Genomic DNA, 22,100 nt, shown 5'->3' on the forward strand with positions numbered 1-22,100 from the left:
CACTTTCAGCCACTTGATAGAAATGTTTCTACCTTGAAACTGGTACATGTCGTCCACCCGCGGGATGGTGACCACCTCTTCCTCCTCTTCCTCTGGAGTCCTCTCTACCGTCAGCTGGTACACTTTCATTGAGATGATGTCGTGGTTATCTGTCGGACAAGCCGGTGGGCAACATTAGAACATGAGACTTAGCAAGATTTCTGTACTTCATCTACTTTGAACAAAAAAAAAAACACACAACATAATCTTATGTTTTATAACATAAGATTTATCTACCGTACTTGTCTGAAAAGGAGTGAGAAGTTTACAGTTTTTTAATCCCCACCTAATTATGCTATTCTTCAATATACACTTATGTTACATGTGACAGTATAGGACATAGCAATGTCTTCTATAGATTTTTAAATAAGATAAAAAATCTTAGAAGTTCTGTTCTCAGTGCGTGTTTCTACATCTCCATGTCTCGATATCAATAGTTATACTTTCCTCCAAGTGATAACATTTGGAAATATGTCATAATTGAACTAAAATAATCTGCCAGTAGAACTACTGCTTTTACATAATCAATATTAAAGATTTGTTGACCTAAAACAAGCTCCTATATCTTGCTGGAAAGTGACTTGCTTGCTAGATTTTTCTTCTTTCAAAGTATGCCAAGATATTTGCACTAGAAGCCAGATCAAAAATACTTAAGATTTTGTGTCAATAATTTTACATAAATTTGTATCATTCTTAAACTGCAGCTGGACGCCACACAAAATCACTTAGGACAACCTGCTATAGGCTGTTTGAATGCTGGATACCTGACAAGTCTCCAGTAACAGAGGAGGCACCCAGGTAGTATCCAGTGGGAAGCCTCAGCCCACTGACTTCAGCACAGTCTCTCCATTCCTGTTTCCCGTCCACATCCACCATGAGCTGCAGACACACACACCAGCAGTTTGATACACTCGGCGTTTATTAATGGATTTACAGCAGAGGAAAGTCAAAGTCATTTTGTTTCACATCGGTGGTGTCCAAACATTTTAAGTTAAAGTAAGTCACGGGCGACAAGACCCTTGGAACACTGAATTAATTTTATGCTTTACCTGCTCAACCATCGACTAAGTTTGAATTTTTTCAAGTTAGTTTCTCAGGAACTGCAGTGGAAGGAAACTTAAAATCATTTCAAGGGCCAAAAATGGCCCCTGAGCTGCACGCTGAACCCCCAGTATGTAAGATTTCATACGACTTAAAGTTAGTAGCTGAATCCCCCCGTCTACAGAACAGCTCTAAACATTTATCAATTCTTTCATGGTGTTCAGATGAGCAGTTTCACCCCCATCCCACTAGATAAAAAACCGTTGCCATACCGTTAACTTGTTCTTTGAGTATCTGACCAGCAGGAAGGTGTCATAAATGGAATTGCGCGTCATGGCCGTGCATCCTCCGAGCTCGGTGGTCCGCCCGTCATGGTCGTGGTCGTACGTCAGGGTTCCGTTTCCCAGCATTACCGAGACGTACGGAAAGGTCCTCTGCAACAGAGGAGCCAACCGGAGTTAAACTCTCCCTCAGAGTGGAGCTCGTCTCACCCACGGCCGGCCGCAGGACCCCGGAGCGAAGGCGGCCATGTTGTTGGGTCGTGTCTGAGCAGCAGGTACGTTTCCTGTCCTGCAGAGACGCCGACTCACTTCCGGTCCCTGCTGGAGCCGCCTCACTCACAGAGAGCGCGGCTGAGCCCCAGCAGAGACAGGGAGACGTTGCGCTGCGGCAGGTTAGCATGCTAAGCTCCGCCTACACCTGTCTGCATGTTCAGCAAAACACATCTGAAACAGAGCGTCTTAAAAAGAATGAGAAGCAGAGCGGAAATAAGACATGTGAGCTTTTATATTTTTTTAACAAATCTAAAAAAGTGTGGAGTGCTCTGGTATTCAGCTCCTTGAATCAAAACGCTGCAGAAACACCTTTAACTGTAGCTACAGTTGTTTCTTCAGGTGTTTTCATAGATTCTAAACTGGACTTTGACTAGGTCATTCTAACATGAGTGCGTTTTCCTGGTGGAAAGTGAAGTCAACACTTCAGCAGCTTCTGGTTTGCTGTCAGAGTTCTGTTGTATTACCTAGATCCATTTTCTGACCAAATGAGCAGATTTGTTGTCTTGTCTGAGAAAAAGCATCCCCACAGAATGATACTGACACCACTATGTTTTTCACTGAGTTGATGTGCAGCATTAGTTTTACAACACAGAAGCTACAGCAATACAAACAAAAAGGTTACATTTTGGTTTGTTAAAGAGGTTAAAGAAAAAAAAAAAATCTCGATGGCTGCTGTTGCCACTGTTACCAGCTGATACAACTGAAACTACGGTAATTAAGATGAGTAATAAACCATTAATAATCATTAACAAAACACTGAATCCCAGAACCACAAGAAATCATCAATAACAACAATTATTCTGACTTGATCATTTAAACTAAAAACTTCAGGCTGAGAACAGGATGGAGAGAGATGTCGGAGGTTTTACTCACATCGTGGGTTTTATCTGCGTTTGGGTAAGTGTCCACAAATAGTCCAAGTCCAACAAACTGGTTCATGTTGCCGAAAACGGGACCTGGAGACGTCGAGGCGGAGCAGAGCGTGGTGAGGGAGGGACACACAGGAATTCAATCAAGTTCAGTTTATCTCTATAGAGCCAATTCAGAATAAATATCCTCTTGAGGCGATTTGCAAAAAAATCATTTCAATTCAATCAGACATGCACTCTAAATGACCCCAGCTACAGCAGGCTCAGTTTATTAGTCAAAGTAGTTTCAAGCGTTTCTGACTAAGGCAGTGGTTCCCAAAGATTTTCTGGGCCCCCTATGAAATACAATTAAATTCCCCCCCCCAAAAAATATCAAATAGGCACACACATCGTTCAACCAGACAAAACCTAAACACATATTTTGTTTTCAAACTCCACTGAAGTTTTTTTTTTTTTTTTATACTCTTTATTTAACATTTTTCATTACAATAAAACATACAACACACACACACAGAACTAGGGGCACTGATACTTAGATAAGTAGAAAGACAGAAACAAAATAATACATTACAAGATGATACACCTTGTTATGCTTCCTTGCTCTTGTACGTCAGCCATTTAGACCAGCGTTTGTTGTAAGAATGTCCTTTCATACGTAAAAGATATGTCAGTTTTTCCATGGAGTGAATCTCCTCCACGACATCTCGCCAGTGGTTCAGCTGTGGTGGGAGTTTCTTTAGCCAAGACCGTGTAATTGCTTTTTTGCTTGCAATTGACAGAACTTTAAAAAGGTACTGATCTTCTTTTTGAAACACCTTTTCGGACATCAACCCCAGCAGAAAAATTCTAGGGTCCTTGGGGATGACATACCCCAAAATTATCCCAGTAGTCTGACAGATTTCATCCCAATAAGTTGCCAACTTTGGGCAGGACCAAAATACATGAGTGGTTGGCGTTCTGATGGCCACACTGTCTCCAACATTGCTGTTCTTCTCCTCTATGTCTACTAGTAATTTGAGGTGTAATAAAGTATCTGATTAAGCACTTCCATCCGAATTCCTTCCATCTTTTGGAGCTAGTAGATGTCTGTTGTGTCACACACATTGAAAGCCAATCATCCTCTGTAATTATTACTCCCAATTCTCTTTCCCATTTAGACTTAATGTTCAAGGTGTTATTTCCATTATGTTTCTGCAACCCTTTATATAGTTTGGAAACAATTTTACAAGGGAGGCGAGTATAAGCTTTCGTAAAAATGTTCACAACAGCATTACCTTCTGGAGGAACACCTTTTTTTATTTTTGTATTGTAAAAATGTCTTACCTGGAAATATTTAAATAAATCTCTGTTCTCAAGATTATAATCCCTTTTCAGTTGCTCAAACGTTTTAAAGGTGTTACCTTCTACAAACTGGCACAAAGCCACAAGTCCTCTATCTTTCCAGCCTAAAAAAGAAGAATCTAATTCTCCTGGCCGAAAGTCAGAGTTACAGGAGGGCCACATCAGGAGTCCAGTGACATCCGCCAATCTGTATCTATCAACCACTTCCTTCCAGATTAACAATGTGCCTTCAACTATACCATTCCCATTTTTGTCTGTGACTATTTTACCTCCCAGACGTGTTTGGGGTTGGGCCCCACCCTGCCTTAGTTCTATCTGTTTCCATCCGGTCTCCATTTCTGGTGAGCACCAGCAGACCATGAATCTCATCTGAGATGCATAATAGTATTCCCTCAAATTTGGAAGGCCCAGACCCCCCTGGTCCCTGTTAATTTGGAGTATTTTAAATTTTATTCTTGGTCTGGTCCCGGACCAAATAAATCTGGAGATCAACCTGTCCCAGGTATGGAACTGTGCGCTAGATATTCTAATAGGCAATGACATGAAAAGATATAAAAATCTAGGAAGCAGATTCATCCTGTCAAGAAAACTGGCATAGGGTGTGAGATCTTTCCGGGTGCATGCAGAAAAGGTGCATAGAGGCCTGAGAGAAAATAAGTAATCTTGTAGTTTGATTAAAAGCTAATTAAATTGAATATGAAGGAATAGTAAAATGAATACAAGTAATCACATAATAACCTTCTGAAATGTATTATCTGAAATGTGATCTGTAATGATTTCTGTAATGAATTAACTGTGGAAAGATTATGGTTGATGAATTATAATAAGTAAGAGATGTGATTGATTGTTAACTAAGGATCAAACTTGTGATGATGTGAAGTTGTAATCATTTGAAATTAATTCAAACAGGTTTAACAACAGATTTAATGTGTTTAATGAGCTATAATACATAATAGTGGGTTATAGAAAAAGAGAGGAATACAGCACAGTCCTGAAACAGGAAATGTCGCAAGCAATTCTGAACAGATGGTCAGAGCGCACAGGATGGTTGGAGTGTTGAGTTTGGCTGAAGCAACGGAGAAAGGGGAAGTACGGGACTTTCCACCATGGTCAGCAGAAATAGATTGGGCAATGTGAGGACTTTTTCATGAGATACAGCAGATGTGGAGAAAGTCACGTAGGCCAAACCTCCCCATACACACACATGGTGGAGAGATGCATAAAAAGGGGCTGAAAAGAGGAACCAGCCGTTCCCAGTCCGACGGCGCAGAAGGAGAGACAACTTGCTGAAGCAGATTGAGCCACGGACCGCACTTCAGAACCACGGGGGAGCTCGGACTTCACACCGCCAAGAAAGGACTGGGTTCCATCGCCCCATCCCTGGTTCTTCATTCGATCGTCGGTCTCGTCTCAGCCCAGCAATTACAAACTCTGCAACAAGACTTGAAGGAAGGACAAAGCTCCCTTAGGGATGAGGAACTGGGTTTTGCAAAAGGATTCGGACTCGTTCTGCTTTGTTTCCTTTCTAAAGAGGGTTTTTTCTACACAAGGCAAAGACCTCAACCAAGGATGCTAGAAATTCCTGTTGCCAAAGATCCACCATCGTCTGGGTATGAGTTGAGTCTGCTCATTGAAATTCCATTTCAGAACTTGCGACTTTAGTCAGGGAAAAGAGGACAGGGTAGTATGATTGTACATGTAAATTTTATTACACTGTTTTTGAATTATTTACGATTGATTATTGATTTGTATGTCGCATATCCCTGCTTAAGCTTGCTTAATAAATTTATACTATAAAATTCTAAAGAGGTTGGTGGACATTGGAATTAATAGAGTCATTTAATCTTCGTTCAGTTCTTTTAATTAAGGTAAAACTAATGTACATGATTCCAGTAAATAGGAGGCTTCATAATTTCCTTTGGTGAGATTAAATAATGACCCTGGGACTTACATCTAAGTCACTAAACATAATCTAGCCGGTTCCAAGTGCAAGTTATGATTTAGAAAGTGGGCTACCGTTAACAGAAGTGGTTATTGGAATTATGCAGCTGTGAGGGCTACTCAGCTGATTGTTTCTTAACTGTAAAGGGTCATAACTTCTGGATTGGAGGTAGTTAGAGCTAGACGAATCACTTTCGCCACCAGTTTAAATAGATCATCTCTTATAGAGTACTTTTAGGGTAATACCCAGGTCTCAGAGATTTTCCGGACCTGTTAGACAGAGAACTGGTCAGTAGGCAGCCCTGTGAAGTAGTGAGGAGTGGGCGGGGCTGACTATTGCAGGATAACCTTCATGGCGCCCAACGTGGGGCGGCGCACAACTGAGTAGGCGGGCCCCAAAGACACCAAGTCAGTGAAAACAGATGCGAGACTCTGAATAGCTCACTTGGGTTTCTAACTCTTAGGGAAGAGAGTTAGTGGTGACTGATAAGGCCATCAGTCACAACCCTCGCAGTAACTGTATAGCATACAGGTGAGGGAAAGCTTCTACTGAGGATAGAATGACCAGATCCAGACAGTGAAGCCAGTAGCCAACACAGCCTGGACCCATCCCTACTCGAAAGCGCAAAGAGAGGCTTTGGGGGATAGGCGACTCGAAAGACAAAGACAACTATGAGTGAAGAAGAAGAAAGAGGGGAACTGGAGCCCCTACAAAAGCCAGCAATGGAACAAGAGGCAAGCAACAACAGCCGGGATGGGAAGAATCATCAATCCCATCTTTCCAAATCTACATTATCGCAATTTCCTGTAATGTTGATATTACTTGGTGATGGATTGGAATCCTGGACTGAGATAAATAAAAAGATGTTCTTTGATTCTCACTTCACCATGAGCAGGGACGTGGCTCGGAGCCCAATGGAAATCATAGTGCAAAAACGGATATACTATTGCACCCAGCTTAGACACGGCCACCGACTGGGAGTCGTCAGATGCCCAGTGAAAGTGGCTAGGAAGTCGGAGGTTAGAGGATGGCTGGAATGGTTCGCTGACCTCCTTGAAGGATGGGTGGATGGTGAGCTACGAATTGTCCACAGCCCCTCCGAAAAGTATGACCGCGTAGTAAAAACAGCTACCTTGGCGGCGGGCATCGATGGAATCCTGGTGGACCCAAACGTCAAGGGGGTGAGCCAGTACAAAGACTACACCGAGGCCATGCAGAGACTTTCAACCTACAAAGAAGGCAAAGAAAAGGAACAAGCCCTCGAAGAGGCAAGGTCGGAGGTGGCTGAGCCTCCGTCCCGACTGCCCAGCAGAGCCCCGACACCGACTCGCCCGCAGAAGCAACCTCCGAGGGATCTGATAGACCTGACGGCCGGCAGCAACGACAACGATGGCGGTGACAGCGGCGACGACAGCAACAACGATGACGACGGAGGCATCCCTGCTCAACCGGGTCCATCGCGGAACGAGGACATCCCACCTGCACCGGCCAATGAGGAAGACCCCGAGGGACAGCTCGTCGGCAGTCTCACCGAGGAGCAGTGGGAGCAAGCGGTCAGGGATTGGTCCACTGAACGGGGTCGGGAGCTCGGGTTTCATCCCCGAGTCCACAGCACGGAGAAGAAGCATCCACTGCAACCTACGGAGACCCCAGCAGCCAGCAGTTCCGACGAGGACGAGGAGGAATCGGACGAGGAGCAGCGGGACCCCGGTCGCCCTAAGAAGAAGACTCAGAAATCGGACACCTGGAGGATGGCCCGAGAATTAGCCGAAATACCACCGGGGGCCAGCAACTTTAGACTGCAGACCGGCCTCCGGATTTATCAGGTTATTGGAAGAATATGGGATCTTGAGGGTGACGGACTGATTGTGTTCACCAATGACAGATACAAGATCCACAATCGAAAGTTCAGACGCAGCCTTGAGGACCAAGCAGGGCAATATTACCAAGCGGATTCAAAATTGCTAGAAGCCACCTGTAGCCCAAAGACAAGGGGAGAAGTAGTCTTGATGAACGGCTATAGTCTCCCTTATGGAGCTGTAATCCTAGTCCCGATTGACGTCTACCGAAAAGGAGAGAGTTTGGAGGAATATCGGAAGAAGATGTGGCATGGACTCGAGCGGGGCCTGACAGCAGCCAGCAACGAATGCATGAGAAGAGTGATAGTGAGTGTACAAGGACTGAGATCGCCAGATCTGCCAAGGGACACCGCCAGATCAATCGCGGAGAACGGAGTGGTGAATATAGCCAGGACCAACAGTCATTTCTTTGTGTTCAAAGAAGTGGTGGTGGTGATTGACCCCCGTCTGCATCGACTCCGCACTGAGCAAGGGGTGAAATTGGCAGCTGAGATGGAGGAGCAATGCCGCATTAGCCATCCATCGCAAGAAATCAAGAAATATCCCTTAAAAATTCCACAGAGTGAGGTTTCAAACACCACCCAGATCGGTAAAGCCAAAGCCGTGCAGCCACCCAGGATAAAGATAAAGGAGGCACCTGTTGAACCAGAGTTCTCCGCAGCAAGGTACGTTAAGGAGTTCTCGTTTGAAGAGAGCCGCAGTGAACTGAAAAAACCCAATGCGGGAAAAGTTAAGAATAAGCAGCCGACGGTCCCGAAAGAAGAAGGACCGATGAAACCAGCTAAGATTCGACCGCTGAACTCCCCCAGGAGAGAACCTCTTCGACAACAGCAGTATGAGGACATCAGCGACTCGGAGGACGAAGAGGAGCAACCGGAGATCGAACATCCTGGAGAAGAAGAAGAGGAGAGCGATCACGGCAGCGTCTTCTCCGACCCAAAGCAACTACCGGCCGAGCATAAGACACTCCGAACAGGACAGCATCGGGGTAAGAAGAAAGAAATAGAAACCTTTGACATCGAAGGATCTTCTGAGAGACTGGCAAGAGACGTGACCTGGGGTCCCGTGCAGGCTAAGGACGGACGGTGTACGTATGTACCAGAGGTCGGCCAAACCGAGTACCAGATCCCGGCAGAATGGGCCAGCAGATTGGGAGACCGGGTGCGGCTCGAGGTGGAAGCGACAATCGGAGAATGGGCTAACATCCTGATGACACCATCCTGCTCCACTCTGACAGCACACTATTCCCTGACTACCAACTTCAGGAATGCATACATTGGAATAATGTATGATGTGATGCTGCGACGACTGAAGAAAGCCGCCTTCAAATACTCCAGGGAGGCTCGACAGAAGCTGGACGAAGTGTCGGCTGATGAAGAGGAACCTCAGGCGACGTCTTCGGAGCCAGGACCACAGATCCCAGTGAGACCACCAGGGGCGTTGGCTCAGCTACCTGCCGCTAATACGGGACAGGACGCTTACGCCGAGCTGAAGAATCTAAGGCTGGTGATTAGGAGTAAAAACGCAGACGAAAACAATGAGGAGTATCTGAAAGATGTTTGGCCAACCGTGTTGTCTACCACCAACCACGAGGGAGCCAAAAAGTTGTGGCTGACCAGCGTGACCTCGGACCCGATGGTTGGAACAGATTCAGCACAGAGCAACTATGAAAGGCTGGTGTTGGAGGACATGGATGATGAAGAGTCCCAGGTGAAGAGAGCTAGAGGACGACTGGACAAGGGAAGCCGGTTGGAACCGCTGTGGCACACACTTAAACAGACCGTTTCCCCTGCGAGATATGTGAAAGTACTGCGTGAGGTGACAAAAGGACGCAGAGGGGAGATCGTGTTCGTGAAGTTGCCAGTGAGAAGCACGACGGTCGCTCAGATGGATGTAGCGGTGCAGGGATTCGACCTGGAACAACAGTACTACGAGGACAAAAGGAAGAAGGAGGCTAGCCAACCGGCAAAGCCACCTGGAAGGGTTAACATCAGACAACCAGCCAACTTCCAGGGTAGACCGTTCCAGCAAGGAGCACCGCCATCCAACTTCCAGAGCAGACCGTTTCAACAAGGAACACCGCCATCCAACTTCCGGAACCGGCCGTTCCAGCAGAAACCACCAGGACCGCAAGGGAAACCGACCAACCCTCCGGCTTCATCAAACCAGCCAGGAAAAGGTCAGTTCCTGACAGATGAGGAGTATAGGAAATTGAGCCAAGAAGAGAGGACGGCCCTCCGTGAGTCCCGTAAAGCCGGGGCCGGAGGGTCACCAAAGTAATGGCGTCCAGGTCGCGGGTCGTTTTAGAAAATGCCTACTGGGAAGGGGACGAAATCTACGCTAAAGTGGAAGGAGTGCCCTACCTAGTGGACACCGGAGCGGAGGTGTCGATGACCCGCAAAGACCTAAAAACAGCAGGACACCTGAAGGTTCAGTTTGCCAATGGAAAAATAGAAGAAATGCCATATGGAACCTGGAAAGGAGTAGTATGGGTGAAAGGTCCCTACAATCTCCTCACAGTAAAAGACTTAGACGAACTCAGTAAAAAGAAAGGCACACATCGCCGACTGGAGCGAAGGCTGACAAGTTTGAAAGCAAGATTGGTGAAAGTCGGCCCGACTCAAGCAGGGTCAGAAAAGCAAGACTGGTACAAACCGGTCGACATACCAACGGTGACAGAACAGAAACTTGAAGAGAGTGACTTCTCCCCGGCTGGGAAAGAGGAGCTACGTGAAATCATCGCTACAGCACAGGTAGCACGGTTCAAAAATGATTGTGGAGATTTGGGCCCAAAGTTTGTTCATCACATCGAAGGTGGGGTTCATCCACCTGTTCGGCAGTACCCGTTGAACCCAGGAGCAGTCGAGGAGATGGACAAGATCGTGAAGGAGCTGGGCGCCCTAGAGATCATCAGAGAGGAGCTCAACCCGATCACCAACAGCCCCATCCAGGCGGTGAAGAAACCTGAATCGGCTGGAGGGGGTTGGAGGCCAGTTATCAACTTCAAGGCCCTGAATCGGAGAACAATAGCAAACCGAGCCAGTTTGATCAATCCACAAGGAGCGTTGAAAACTCTTCGAGTCAAAAAGTTCAAGTCCTGCATCGATCTAGCCAATGGATTTTTCTCTCTACGCCTCGCTAGACAGTCGCAAGGTAAAACTGCATTCACTCACAAAGGCAAAAGCTATGTGTGGCAAAGGTTACCCCAGGGATACAAGAACTCCCCAAACGTGTTCCAGTCAGCAGTGATGGAAGTATTGGGGGACGTGGGTGCAACTGTGTACATTGATGATGTTTTTATTGCTGATGACACAGAAGAAGAACACCTAGAGAGGCTACGAAAAGTGGTTGAAAATCTCACCAAGGCAGGTTTGAAGCTAAACCTCAAGAAATGTCAATTTGGACAGTTCCAAGTGAACTATCTGGGTTTCCAAGTCACGTCGGACTTGGGACTCTCGGATGGGTACAGAGAAAAGCTGACGAACATTCAACCACCACAGTCAGAAAATGACTTGCAGAAAATATTGGGACTGTGCAACTATGTCAGAGACCATGTACCCAACTATCAGAAATATGCCAAACCTTTGTACCACTGCCTGAGGAAAAGTGAGGATGACGAGAAAGACGGAAAAAGACCCTGGGTTTGGACAGCAGCAAATCAACAGAACCTAGAGGAACTGAGAAGGGCCATTCAAGCAGCTGTGAGATTGGAACCAAGGAGTTTGTCAGAAAGACTGGTGGCAGAGATCAGCTGCGAGAATGACGATGCCATGATCAAAGTGAGTAACGAAAATGGAGGCTTGGTTACCCTGTGGAGTTACACCCTAACTTCTGTTGAAAAGAAATACCCGCAGGAAGAGAAAGAGCTAGCGGTGTTAGCCCGCTATTGGGGTGTGCTGAAAGATTTAGCACAAGGACAACCAGTCAAAGTCATCACACAAAGCCAAGTTCACAAGTACCTAAGAAAAGGAACTGTGGAAAGTACTAAAGCAACCAATACTCGGTGGGGAAGATGGGAGGACATCTTGCTGGACCCGGAGCTTGAAATTGGGCCAGCACAACCTACCAGTAAGAAAAAACCACAAGAAACACTTGAGAAGCCAGGACAACCGGAATGGACAATCTACACCGATGGATCCAGAAAGGGGTCCGACCAGTCGGCATACTGGGGATTTATTCTGAAGCAGGACGGCAAAGAGAAATGCCGCCGGAAAGGAAAGGCCCCCGGTAGTGCTCAAGCCGGAGAAGTGACGGCAGTACTGGAAGGATTGCTGGAGCTGGTGAAAAGGAAAATCAAAAGTGCCAGGTTAGTAACCGACAGTTACTACTGTGCTCAGGCCCTTAGAGAGGACTTGGCCATTTGGGAAGAGAATGGTTTCGAGACAGCAAAGGGCAAGCCAGTGGCACACAAAGACTTGTGGAAAAAGATTGCTGAGCTAAAACTGCAGTTGGAAATAGATGTCGAGCATCAAAGAGCACACACGCATGAGGGAGCTCATTGGCGTGGGAATGATGAAGTGGACTGTTATGTCCAACAAAGGAAGATCGTCTTTGTCGGTACCGAGAAGTGGGACAGAACTCCCAAAGGACGGGAGGTCCCAGAAGAATACGTGGTCGAGGTCGTGCGGAGCGTGCATGAGGCCCTTGGACATGCAGGCGTGCGACCTACCCGTAAGGAACTGGAGGAGCAAGACCTTTGGATCCCAGTGAAACAAGTCCAACGCGTGCTAAGGGACTGTGAAGTGTGTGGTCAATACAACGCAGGTCGCCGAGGGCAGCGGATGGATGGGTTGTCCATCAAAAGCACGGTCCCCTGGGGCTCAGTCTGCATGGATGTTGCAGGACCCATGGGGATAACAGGAAGGAGAGGTGAGAAGTACCTCTTAGTGCTGGTGGATTCTATGTCGGGGTTTGTAACTACAAAAGCAGCCAGGAAAGCAAACGGCAATAGCGTTGTCGGCATGCTGGAACAAGTATGCAGTGCCCTGGGAATCCCGAAAGAGCTGCGCACGGACAATGGGACTCATTTCCGTAATTCACAGGTTGACCAGTGGTGTCAGAAGTATGGAGTAATGCGAGTTTACTCGCCACCCTACACCCCACAAGCTAACGGAGTGGTGGAACGAGCCATAGGGTTAGTGAAAAGCTGGATAGCTAAAAATGCTAACACCAACAGTTGGAGCACCCAAGCGGTGGAAATAGGGCAGGCCCTGAACGACAGAAGCAGAGCCGAAAGACCCGCCCCTGCGATGGAACTCAACCAACGGCCGTTCACCACGAAGGAAGTGGGGCGGGGCTCCAGCGACAAAAAGGAGAAGCTGACGCCCAGAGTGCCATTCCGAGAGGGACAGCGCGTGTGGGTCAAAGCAAGAGAACAACCTGTACATGCAGCAGTAAAACCCAAGTTTGAGACAACTGACATCGTCAAGAGAGTACTGGATAGGAACACAGTATTGCTGGAAAGAAAAGGGATCCAAGGAGTCGAGCAGCTCAAGCCGGTTCCTGACTAAAGCGAAACAGAAGCCGGTGAAATGGCCAGTGAATCATGTACCATTCCACCCTATCTCGGACTGGCCACCGTGAAAGGGGTGGTTGTAATTAGAAGAACACCTTCAGGGATTTGGGCAGGACGAGCCCTGAAGAAATTGGATTGGGCCAAAAATGGAGTCCTGTCGGAAGACAGAGAGATGCTGGTTTGGAGGAAAGCTAAAAGCGGCTGCCCGGTTTGTTTAGCCGACCACCATCTTCCCATTATCTGGGAAGGACCGGGCCGTGAGAAGCCAAGACACCAGGAGGCTACCGCAGAGATGCTACAACACCTTCGCGTCTCCCCAGTCACGGTATTGAACAACACAGTCTGTGGGAACTGCCGAGTGGGTTACCTGCCCCGGCTTAAGTTGGAAACCCAATGGGGGTGGCTCCAGGAAAAACCAAGAACTTGTTATTGCACGTGGGACGGAGATGAGCTACACCACTGCCCTGTGTGCAAGGAACAGCTGAAGAGTGGAGAGGTAACACTGACAGGCGAAGCTGAAGGGTGGCAAGTGACAAGGTTTTACAGCTCGCTGCGATATTACAGAACCTATGGGCAAGTGCAGCCGAACTATGGGAGCTCCATACCGATAATATTACCAGGACCTTCCGCCCCTCCGAACACTCCAGAGGAACTGGACCCATGGGTGTGGAAGAGGGAAGAAGGGCCCCATGATGTCCTGTGGGATTCTGTTCAAGCCGCCTGGCCATATGACGCTGCTAGAGCATCCCTGTCATGTCCACCATTGAATGCCAACCACTCTCCGGTGGTCTTCCGGGTACATCGGCCTCACGCATACCAACCATCAGCTGAGGAGCTAAGTGCACTCCCAGATGATGCCCGAGAGCAAGCCGTTAACGGTGGGTGGACAGGCCCCTGGGAACTAACCACCTGGGCACATCTAATTTTGGAGGTCATCAATGACTGCACGATACCCATAGTGGATCTGCCGGATGTACCAAGAGAAGATGGGGTGCGCAGCTCGGATGTGTATTACTACACCACAGAGGTGGAAGGATGGGGCAGCAATGCGGTGAGACCAAAGGAGAAGTCTTGCCTGTACTGGGTCACAGCGGAATCCCAGTTTCGGGATGGAGTTTTGCAACACCCAGGAGGAGTGGCTCACAGGGCGAGTACGCCCTCTGATCCTAGCACCTCCTGTCGAGTCCAGCTGTCAGTGCGCATGATCACCGTTCCCTATAAAGGGATCTACTCAGTCGGAGCAGCCATCAAAGTGGTACCAAACGAGCAGACTTACGCCACCGTGTCCAGTACGGAGCCGGAGCCTCCCAAGAAGAAACCCAAAACTCACGCCTGGCAGAAGCTTGCCTCAGCATTTCCATGGAGAAAGACAAGCCAAGACTGATGGACGCACCGGAAGGAGGAAAACGAGTCGTCAAGTCTGAAGGTCAGCAAAAAACCAAAAAGCGAAAGGGGAGACAGTGTTTTGTGACTAGATTGTTCAAAGTGGGGGTTGGAGTCTCATCGGGACTATCAGACAGAGGCCCGTTTTTAAAACTCCCTACCACCTCCATTCTACTAGATATGCCAAGAGAAGATTTCACTGTTTCCAATCCGCTCACTGAGGCCTATTTTCTTAAGTATCTCATATATCTCCGACCCACCAATTTCCAAAACGTAAAAGAGGTGGGGGAAAGCGAAGAATACACGACGCCCCCTGCCATGAAGCCACATTTATTTATCCCTACCGCACCGCCCGCTTGGAAAGGAAGAGGATCCGACAACACGGTTAATGTTGCATCAATCTCCCCTATGTGCCCAAGATCTCTACCATGGACTTTTAATACAGTGTATTTCAGGTTACAGGGGATCGAGCTACGGATTAGGTGGGGTCCCCATTATCTTGAACCACTGCAAGGACTGTATTGTGAAATTTCACTTAATGACATGATGATTTGGACCACTTCACCAAGTATGGCGAAAACCATAGTAAGGAGGGAAATAAATCCTGAATGTTATATATTTAATAACACCAAGCTTCCATTAAAATTGGAAATAGATAGGGTCTACCCCAATCCACCACACCAGAGGATTTTTACTCCGTCAACCTGGGGGTACCGCACTAGACTAACTCTGCATGGACAATCATTGTACACCTACGTCTCAGTACCTGCCCCAATAGGGTACAAACACGAATCCTGGCAAGACCAGGCGCTGAAAAATGGAACCGCCCCAGGCCCATTCCCTAGGCCGGACTACTGGAGGGTGTTCCACTGGAAGTGGGTGTGGAGGGGGTTGGAGCCTGATTTACCCTACCCCTCTCCCATATATACAGCCCTACAGCAGAGAAGGGCCACCAGACGGGTTGGAAAGAACCCTGCCAACCAAGGCCACCTCAACTCTTTGAGAAAAATCTGTACAGCGCCTGATACAGCGGATCCCAGAGAAGCACTAATCTGGCCAGGATGGATGCTATCGGCATGAGGCGCCGACCTACAGACCCGGAGTTGCTGGATGTTACATCGGAATCAGACAGCTCTACTGACACCGACGACGACTCGGAAATCTCTAACGAACCCTTGCTACGGAAAACGACTACGATAACCAGAAAAACCCTATGCCTGAAAGGGCTGCTAACGCTTCTTGCCCTGCTGTTTGCTGCTGCTGTTCTTGCTACTATCTTCTACTTCATCGGAGTTGGACCGTGGTATCTTACGCATACAAGGGTCACCTATGGACATTCTAAGTACGCTAACTTCAATTGTTGGAATACAAGCACTACGGCTATTTTTGTACCATGGAACAACGACACATCTGTCCAGAACCGAACCGGGCTGTTCGCCAAAGACAACGGGAAAAAGTACGTGGAGCGCCGAGCCTTCGGATTGAACGACTCCACTCTGGACGACCTTCTGAATCGCACCTGGGAGATCTACAACTATGACTTCCTCGAAACTGGAGTGCTCTGCTGGATACGGGTTCTGCGAAACAAAGAACGACGGACCGTCAGATGCAACTGGATTCACCCGGACCGAGGTATGCCAGAATGGCATTGCAACATGGCTTGTCGATCGCTGCTATTGATGCCAAGTCAAGGGTACTGGGATACCGAAGTAGTATACCCAGCCCCACACAGGTCCTCAGGCTGTCGGGCCTGGCTTCCACGAGGGGAGTTTTGGGGAGATATCCACCTGAACTGCAGAAAGGATGACATCATCCCAACAGCACCGACGGGCAACTGGACCTATCGAAATGCCTCCCGAGGTAATCTTCCAGTCAATACAACGATGCTGCCTACATCAGCCAATTTGACCAACATGACGGCTTTCCTGATCAGACAAGGACCTAGACGGTTTATGTATGAGGAGGAGCAAAAGCACTGTTATAGACACCACTTTAGTTGGTTAAATCCTTGCCTCTGGAATAAGTTTGTGCAATGTGCAGGACGGAATTACATAGTTACAGCCATAGAAGAATACTGGGCTGATTTGTGGCACTCTACACGCACAATCCGTACAGAAGTTGAAACCTGGCTGAACAACTCATTCCCATGGACATACATAGCCAAAGACCAGACGTTCTTTATGGGAGACTTTCCGGAGGGAACGGTTCGCTCTCATACTGGGTTGGAGGAGCTACACATTGCCAATTTGCGTACACAACCCCTTCCAACTCCTGATGACCTTCTGAAAGTTCCTAGAAATGACTTTGCAAAAATTGACAAATGTGTCGCCAAAAGAATTTTTGAGAGCCTTAATGACACCTGTTGGAGGAAAACCCACTCATCGCCACGTTGTGACCTCTGGCAAACGGGGAACGCTCTTCACTCCACCTGGAGGTACAACTGCCCTGATCCTGAAAAAGCACCTACTGCCAAATGGGCTTTGCGAGCCTGGTACGAGGATTACACTCGAAATTGGGACTACGAGTGGTGGGGACTCCAACAAGATGAGTTTGAAGCTTGGGTAACACCATGCCTCACGGAATCAACAAACTACTGGGTCAAGTACCAGTACATCGCCACGGTTTATTCGAAAGACCGCATGATTTGGCCTGGAGTTTTTTGGAGACCTGACAGTTATGTCAACCCGAGACCTTGGCGCATGACCTGTAGAAACACAACAAGACGGGTCCTCGAATGCACAATCAGTTTGGCCAGAAGACCCTGCCAAACCGTCCGAGGTTGGGAAAGCTACTGCCAGGAACATTATGCAGATGAGTATGACACTCACTCTTCTGAGGTTACTTGGCGGAAAATCAATGGCACATGGCGGAGGGCCATAGTGAGCGGACGGACATGCACCGACGCAATCCTAGGATATCATCTCCAGAAGCGCAAGAGCATTCTTGGGCTACCCGTTCCGTTCATTCCAAATCCCCTTATAGCCATCGCCGAAGGACATGCTTTTCGGAAAAGTCTGTGTGAAGGGAACATAGACTCAGGGTTTGACTGGGTAGGACCCAACCTGTTGTATTCCAATCTCACCTGCTCCACCACTATGGAGCATTGGCAGCAATGTGGAGAAGGCTCTAATAGACATGACTGTTTCTGGTATGAGACTATGGGAGCAACTTTGGTGGCCGTCGCCACCGACGTTGTGGAAGAAATTGCTCATGTGGTAGAAGAAGGCCTCAACATTGTTGAACAGTGGCTGCTAGACGCTTTGAGCGTGCTATGGCCATATCTCTTAGGACTCCTGGGCGTCGCCGTAGCAATACTCATCGGCAAAATCGTCTTGGAGGCGTGGCTGAAAGCACTTTGTCGTTGCAAAAAGAGGAACTACCAGCCCCTCCCCCCTAAGGAGGAGCCTACTTCTGCATAAGAGAGAGCTGCCGTGTGCCTGCGAGCCATTCAACCTTCATCGCAGCTGCCGACAGGATCTGATCCAGAGCGACCATCATCTCACATCATGGAAAACAACTCTTCGACCAACTCATCAAATCCCAACTCACTTTTTGCACCGATTCAAGTGAGTACCATTGAGCACTTAGGGATTACCCTGGCCTGGGTAGTCTTCTGCCACACCGGTCCTTGGCCCAAGGGACATCCTATGAGGATCTTCGTCGCGCTACAAGGATATGCCAAGCTTATCCTCCGTCCAATCATTCTCCACAGATGGGGGTTGGCTTCGTCCCTCTTTGCCTGTTACTTGATGGGCCGTACTCGCATCAATTGGCGCAGGGGCGTTGTGGTCTGCCTGTGGCTCATCACCGATACCGCAGCCCTGATACTGGAATTGGTCCTGGGGGGCGCACAAGCTACACGAACCGCCCCATTTAAGATTCTCACAGCCATTCTAGAAGGGCTTTTCGCAGTATCTATCCTCATCTACTTAGCGCGCCAGGCCTTGGCTATCAAGGGTCGAGGACGGCGAATTTGGATGCAAAAGTGGGTAATTCTGGCTCTTTGGGCAACGGTTTGGGGGATCCTGGTGGTCCTCTACTGGCTTCATGAGACCTCGGACCTCGCCATTGTTGTCTGGCTGATGACCTACGCGGCAATATTCCATGATTCAGCTCATGTCTATGATCGAGGTGAACCAGCACCAGATCATGACATTTCGGCTCCTGTGATTAATTCACCTTGGCTCGCAAAACAAGCTGGCACACGGCCTTAAAACCAGCTTACTCTCTCAGCTTTCGCTTTAGCATTTTCGTCATTGTAAGTACATGTAGTTAATCGATAACCACTAATCATGAAGTTACCTGGGTTACTGTTTCTCCTCAGGCATCAACCTGCTGTGTGGGATGTGGGATCACCGCAGAATCCTATGGATTCATTTGGGTGGCATCGTCCGCCCGCTGGTGTCACAAATGCGTGAGCAGCCATTTTAATGATGTAACGGCAATTCTCTGCGCCACAGGGCTGGAGGATTTGCCCTACATAGCGGATTCCACATCTAGATCCCTGGAACGGGTGCACAAAATCGTGTGGACCTCTGCATTTGGCCTAGCCGACGACGACTTCCCAGCATCTCCATTGTATACGGGGCTACGGCTGCCCGTAATTCATAAGTTGTGGGAACACCAACTTACTCGGCAATGCCTCCCAACTTTACATCTGTTGGATGGCCGAATTGTGGCGGTGGGCGACTATCTTCCGCCTACACGTCCCGTGTCTCCGGATTTGTTTATCGACGTCGGATGCCAAGCCAGCAGTGCGACTAACGAGAGAGGTACCCAAACTGAGAACCTCAGTTCATCTCCCCAAGCATGCCAGACTGAGGACATCCTTTCCCCTTCATCTCCATCACCAAGTGATATGGATTTCCAGGATCTGCTGGCAGAGTTGGACGGCTACTGCAACAATCCATCAACGCTGCCAGACTTCGGCATGGACTTGCCTTCGCCTCTGCCGCCTCCGCTGGAACGTTCCACCCTTTCCGTCTCAGGTGACTCTACACTTGACACCGATTTGGGCGCAGAACGCTGGCTTTCTCCGCCATCCAATCTGTCGGAGTATGCGGTTGTGGATTCCTGGACACCTTCATTGTCTCCGGTTACCTGCTATGAGCGGGACATCCTCACTATCACTTGTGATGATGGACTTGATCTCTTTTGACTTTGGACTCTGTGTTTTCTGCGAAGCACCGTCCGATCTCATGGAGGGGGTGTCAAGAAAACTGGCATAGGGTGTGAGATCTTTCCGGGTGCATGCAGAAAAGGTGCATAGAGGCCTGAGAGAAAATAAGTAATCTTGTAGTTTGATTAAAAGCTAATTAAATTGAATATGAAGGAATAGTAAAATGAATACAAGTAATCACATAATAACCTTCTGAAATGTATTATCTGAAATGTGATCTGTAATGATTTCTGTAATGAATTAACTGTGGAAAGATTATGGTTGATGAATTATAATAAGTAAGAGATGTGATTGATTGTTAACTAAGGATCAAACTTGTGATGATGTGAAGTTGTAATCATTTGAAATTAATTCAAACAGGTCTAACAACAGATTTAAAGTGTTTAATGAGCTATAATACATAATAGTGGGTTATAGAAAAAGAGAGGAATACAGCACAGTCCTGAAACAGGAAATGTCGCAAGCAATTCTGAACAGATGGTCAGAGCGCACAGGATGGTTGGAGTGTTGAGTTTGGCTGAAGCAACGGAGAAAGGGGAAGTACGGGACTTTCCACCATGGTCAGCAGAAATAGATTGGGCAATGTGAGGACTTTTTCATGAGATACAGCAGATGTGGAGAAAGTCACGTAGGCCAAACCTCCCCATACACACACATGGTGGAGAGATGCATAAAAAGGGGCTGAAAAGAGGAACCAGCCGTTCCCAGTCCGACGGCGCAGAAGGAGAGACAACTTGCTGAAGCAGATTGAGCCACGGACCGCACTTCAGAACCACGGGGGAGCTCGGACTTCACACCGCCAAGAAAGGACTGGGTTCCATCGCCCCATCCCTGGTTCTTCATTCGATCGTCGGTCTCGTCTCAGCCCAGCAATTACAAACTCTGCAACAAGACTTGAAGGAAGGACAAAGCTCCCTTAGGGATGAGGAACTGGGTTTTGCAAAAGGATTCGGACTCGTTCTGCTTTGTTTCCTTTCTAAAGAGGGTTTTTTCTACACAAGGCAAAGACCTCAACCAAGGATGCTAGAAATTCCTGTTGCCAAAGATCCACCATCGTCTGGGTATGAGTTGAGTCTGCTCATTGAAATTCCATTTCAGAACTTGCGACTTTAGTCAGGGAAAAGAGGACAGGGTAGTATGATTGTACATGTAAATTTTATTACACTGTTTTTGAATTATTTACGATTGATTATTGATTTGTATGTCGCATATCCCTGCTTAAGCTTGCTTAATAAATTTATACTATAAAATTCTAAAGAGGTTGGTGGACATTGGAATTAATAGAGTCATTTAATCTTCGTTCAGTTCTTTTAATTAAGGTAAAACTAATGTACATGATTCCAGTAAATAGGAGGCTTCATAATTTCCTTTGGTGAGATTAAATAATGACCCTGGGACTTACATCTAAGTCACTAAACATAATCTAGCCGGTTCCAAGTGCAAGTTATGATTTAGAAAGTGGGCTACCGTTAACAGAAGTGGTTATTGGAATTATGCAGCTGTGAGGGCTACTCAGCTGATTGTTTCTTAACTGTAAAGGGTCATAACTTCTGGATTGGAGGTAGTTAGAGCTAGACGAATCACTTTCGCCACCAGTTTAAATAGATCATCTCTTATAGAGTACTTTTAGGGTAATACCCAGGTCTCAGAGATTTTCCGGACCTGTTAGACAGAGAACTGGTCAGTAGGCAGCCCTGTGAAGTAGTGAGGAGTGGGCGGGGCTGACTATTGCAGGATAACCTTCATGGCGCCCAACGTGGGGCGGCGCACAACTGAGTAGGCGGGCCCCAAAGACACCAAGTCAGTGAAAACAGATGCGAGACTCTGAATAGCTCACTTGGGTTTCTAACTCTTAGGGAAGAGAGTTAGTGGTGACTGATAAGGCCATCAGTCACAATAAATAAATCTGGAGATCAACCTGTCCCAGGTATGGAACTGTGCGCTAGATATTCTAATAGGCAATGACATGAAAAGATATAAAAATCTAGGAAGCAGATTCATCCTCACTATTTCCATTCTAGCTGTGAAGTCCAACAATAACCCTGACCAGGCTGACAAGTCTTTTTGTATGTTTTCAGTAAGGTTATCAAAGTTCAAACTAAGTAACTCATCCAAATCTTGAGAAATAAATACTCCCAGGTATTTTAGCTTTTTGGCATCCCACTTAAGTCCATAGTTCTTTCTTATGAATTTACTAGGGGAGTAGTTAATTGCCAGGACCTGTGTTTTTGTGATGTTTAGACTGTAGCCCGACAGTTGACCAAACTCCGTTAGAGCTGACATAACCTTAGGGAGCGTTATATCTGGGTTTTGGAGGTATGTGATTACATCATCTGCAAAAAGGGCAATTTTGTGTTCAGTATTTGCAAAACTAATTC

At 47.4% G+C, this 22,100-nt stretch overlaps 1 protein-coding gene across 1 annotated transcript in view; it reads right to left on the reverse strand.

Annotated features, from left to right (window-relative positions):
* LOC102238270 (VIP36-like protein) overlaps window positions 1-22,100 on the reverse strand; it is a 31,075-nt gene that overhangs the window by 3,002 nt on the left and 5,973 nt on the right. Inside the window, exons 4-7 of the mRNA XM_023343641.1 lie at window positions 2,508-2,590; window positions 1,353-1,514; window positions 804-918; window positions 33-149 (exon numbers count right to left, since the gene is read on the reverse strand). Coding sequence (XP_023199409.1) covers window positions 33-149; window positions 804-918; window positions 1,353-1,514; window positions 2,508-2,590 — 477 coding nt within the window. The remainder of the gene's footprint in view (window positions 1-32; window positions 150-803; window positions 919-1,352; window positions 1,515-2,507; window positions 2,591-22,100) is intronic.

This window comes from Xiphophorus maculatus, chromosome 12 (assembly GCF_002775205.1).
Source record: "Xiphophorus maculatus strain JP 163 A chromosome 12, X_maculatus-5.0-male, whole genome shotgun sequence".
Taxonomy (NCBI): Eukaryota; Metazoa; Chordata; class Actinopteri; order Cyprinodontiformes; family Poeciliidae; genus Xiphophorus; species Xiphophorus maculatus.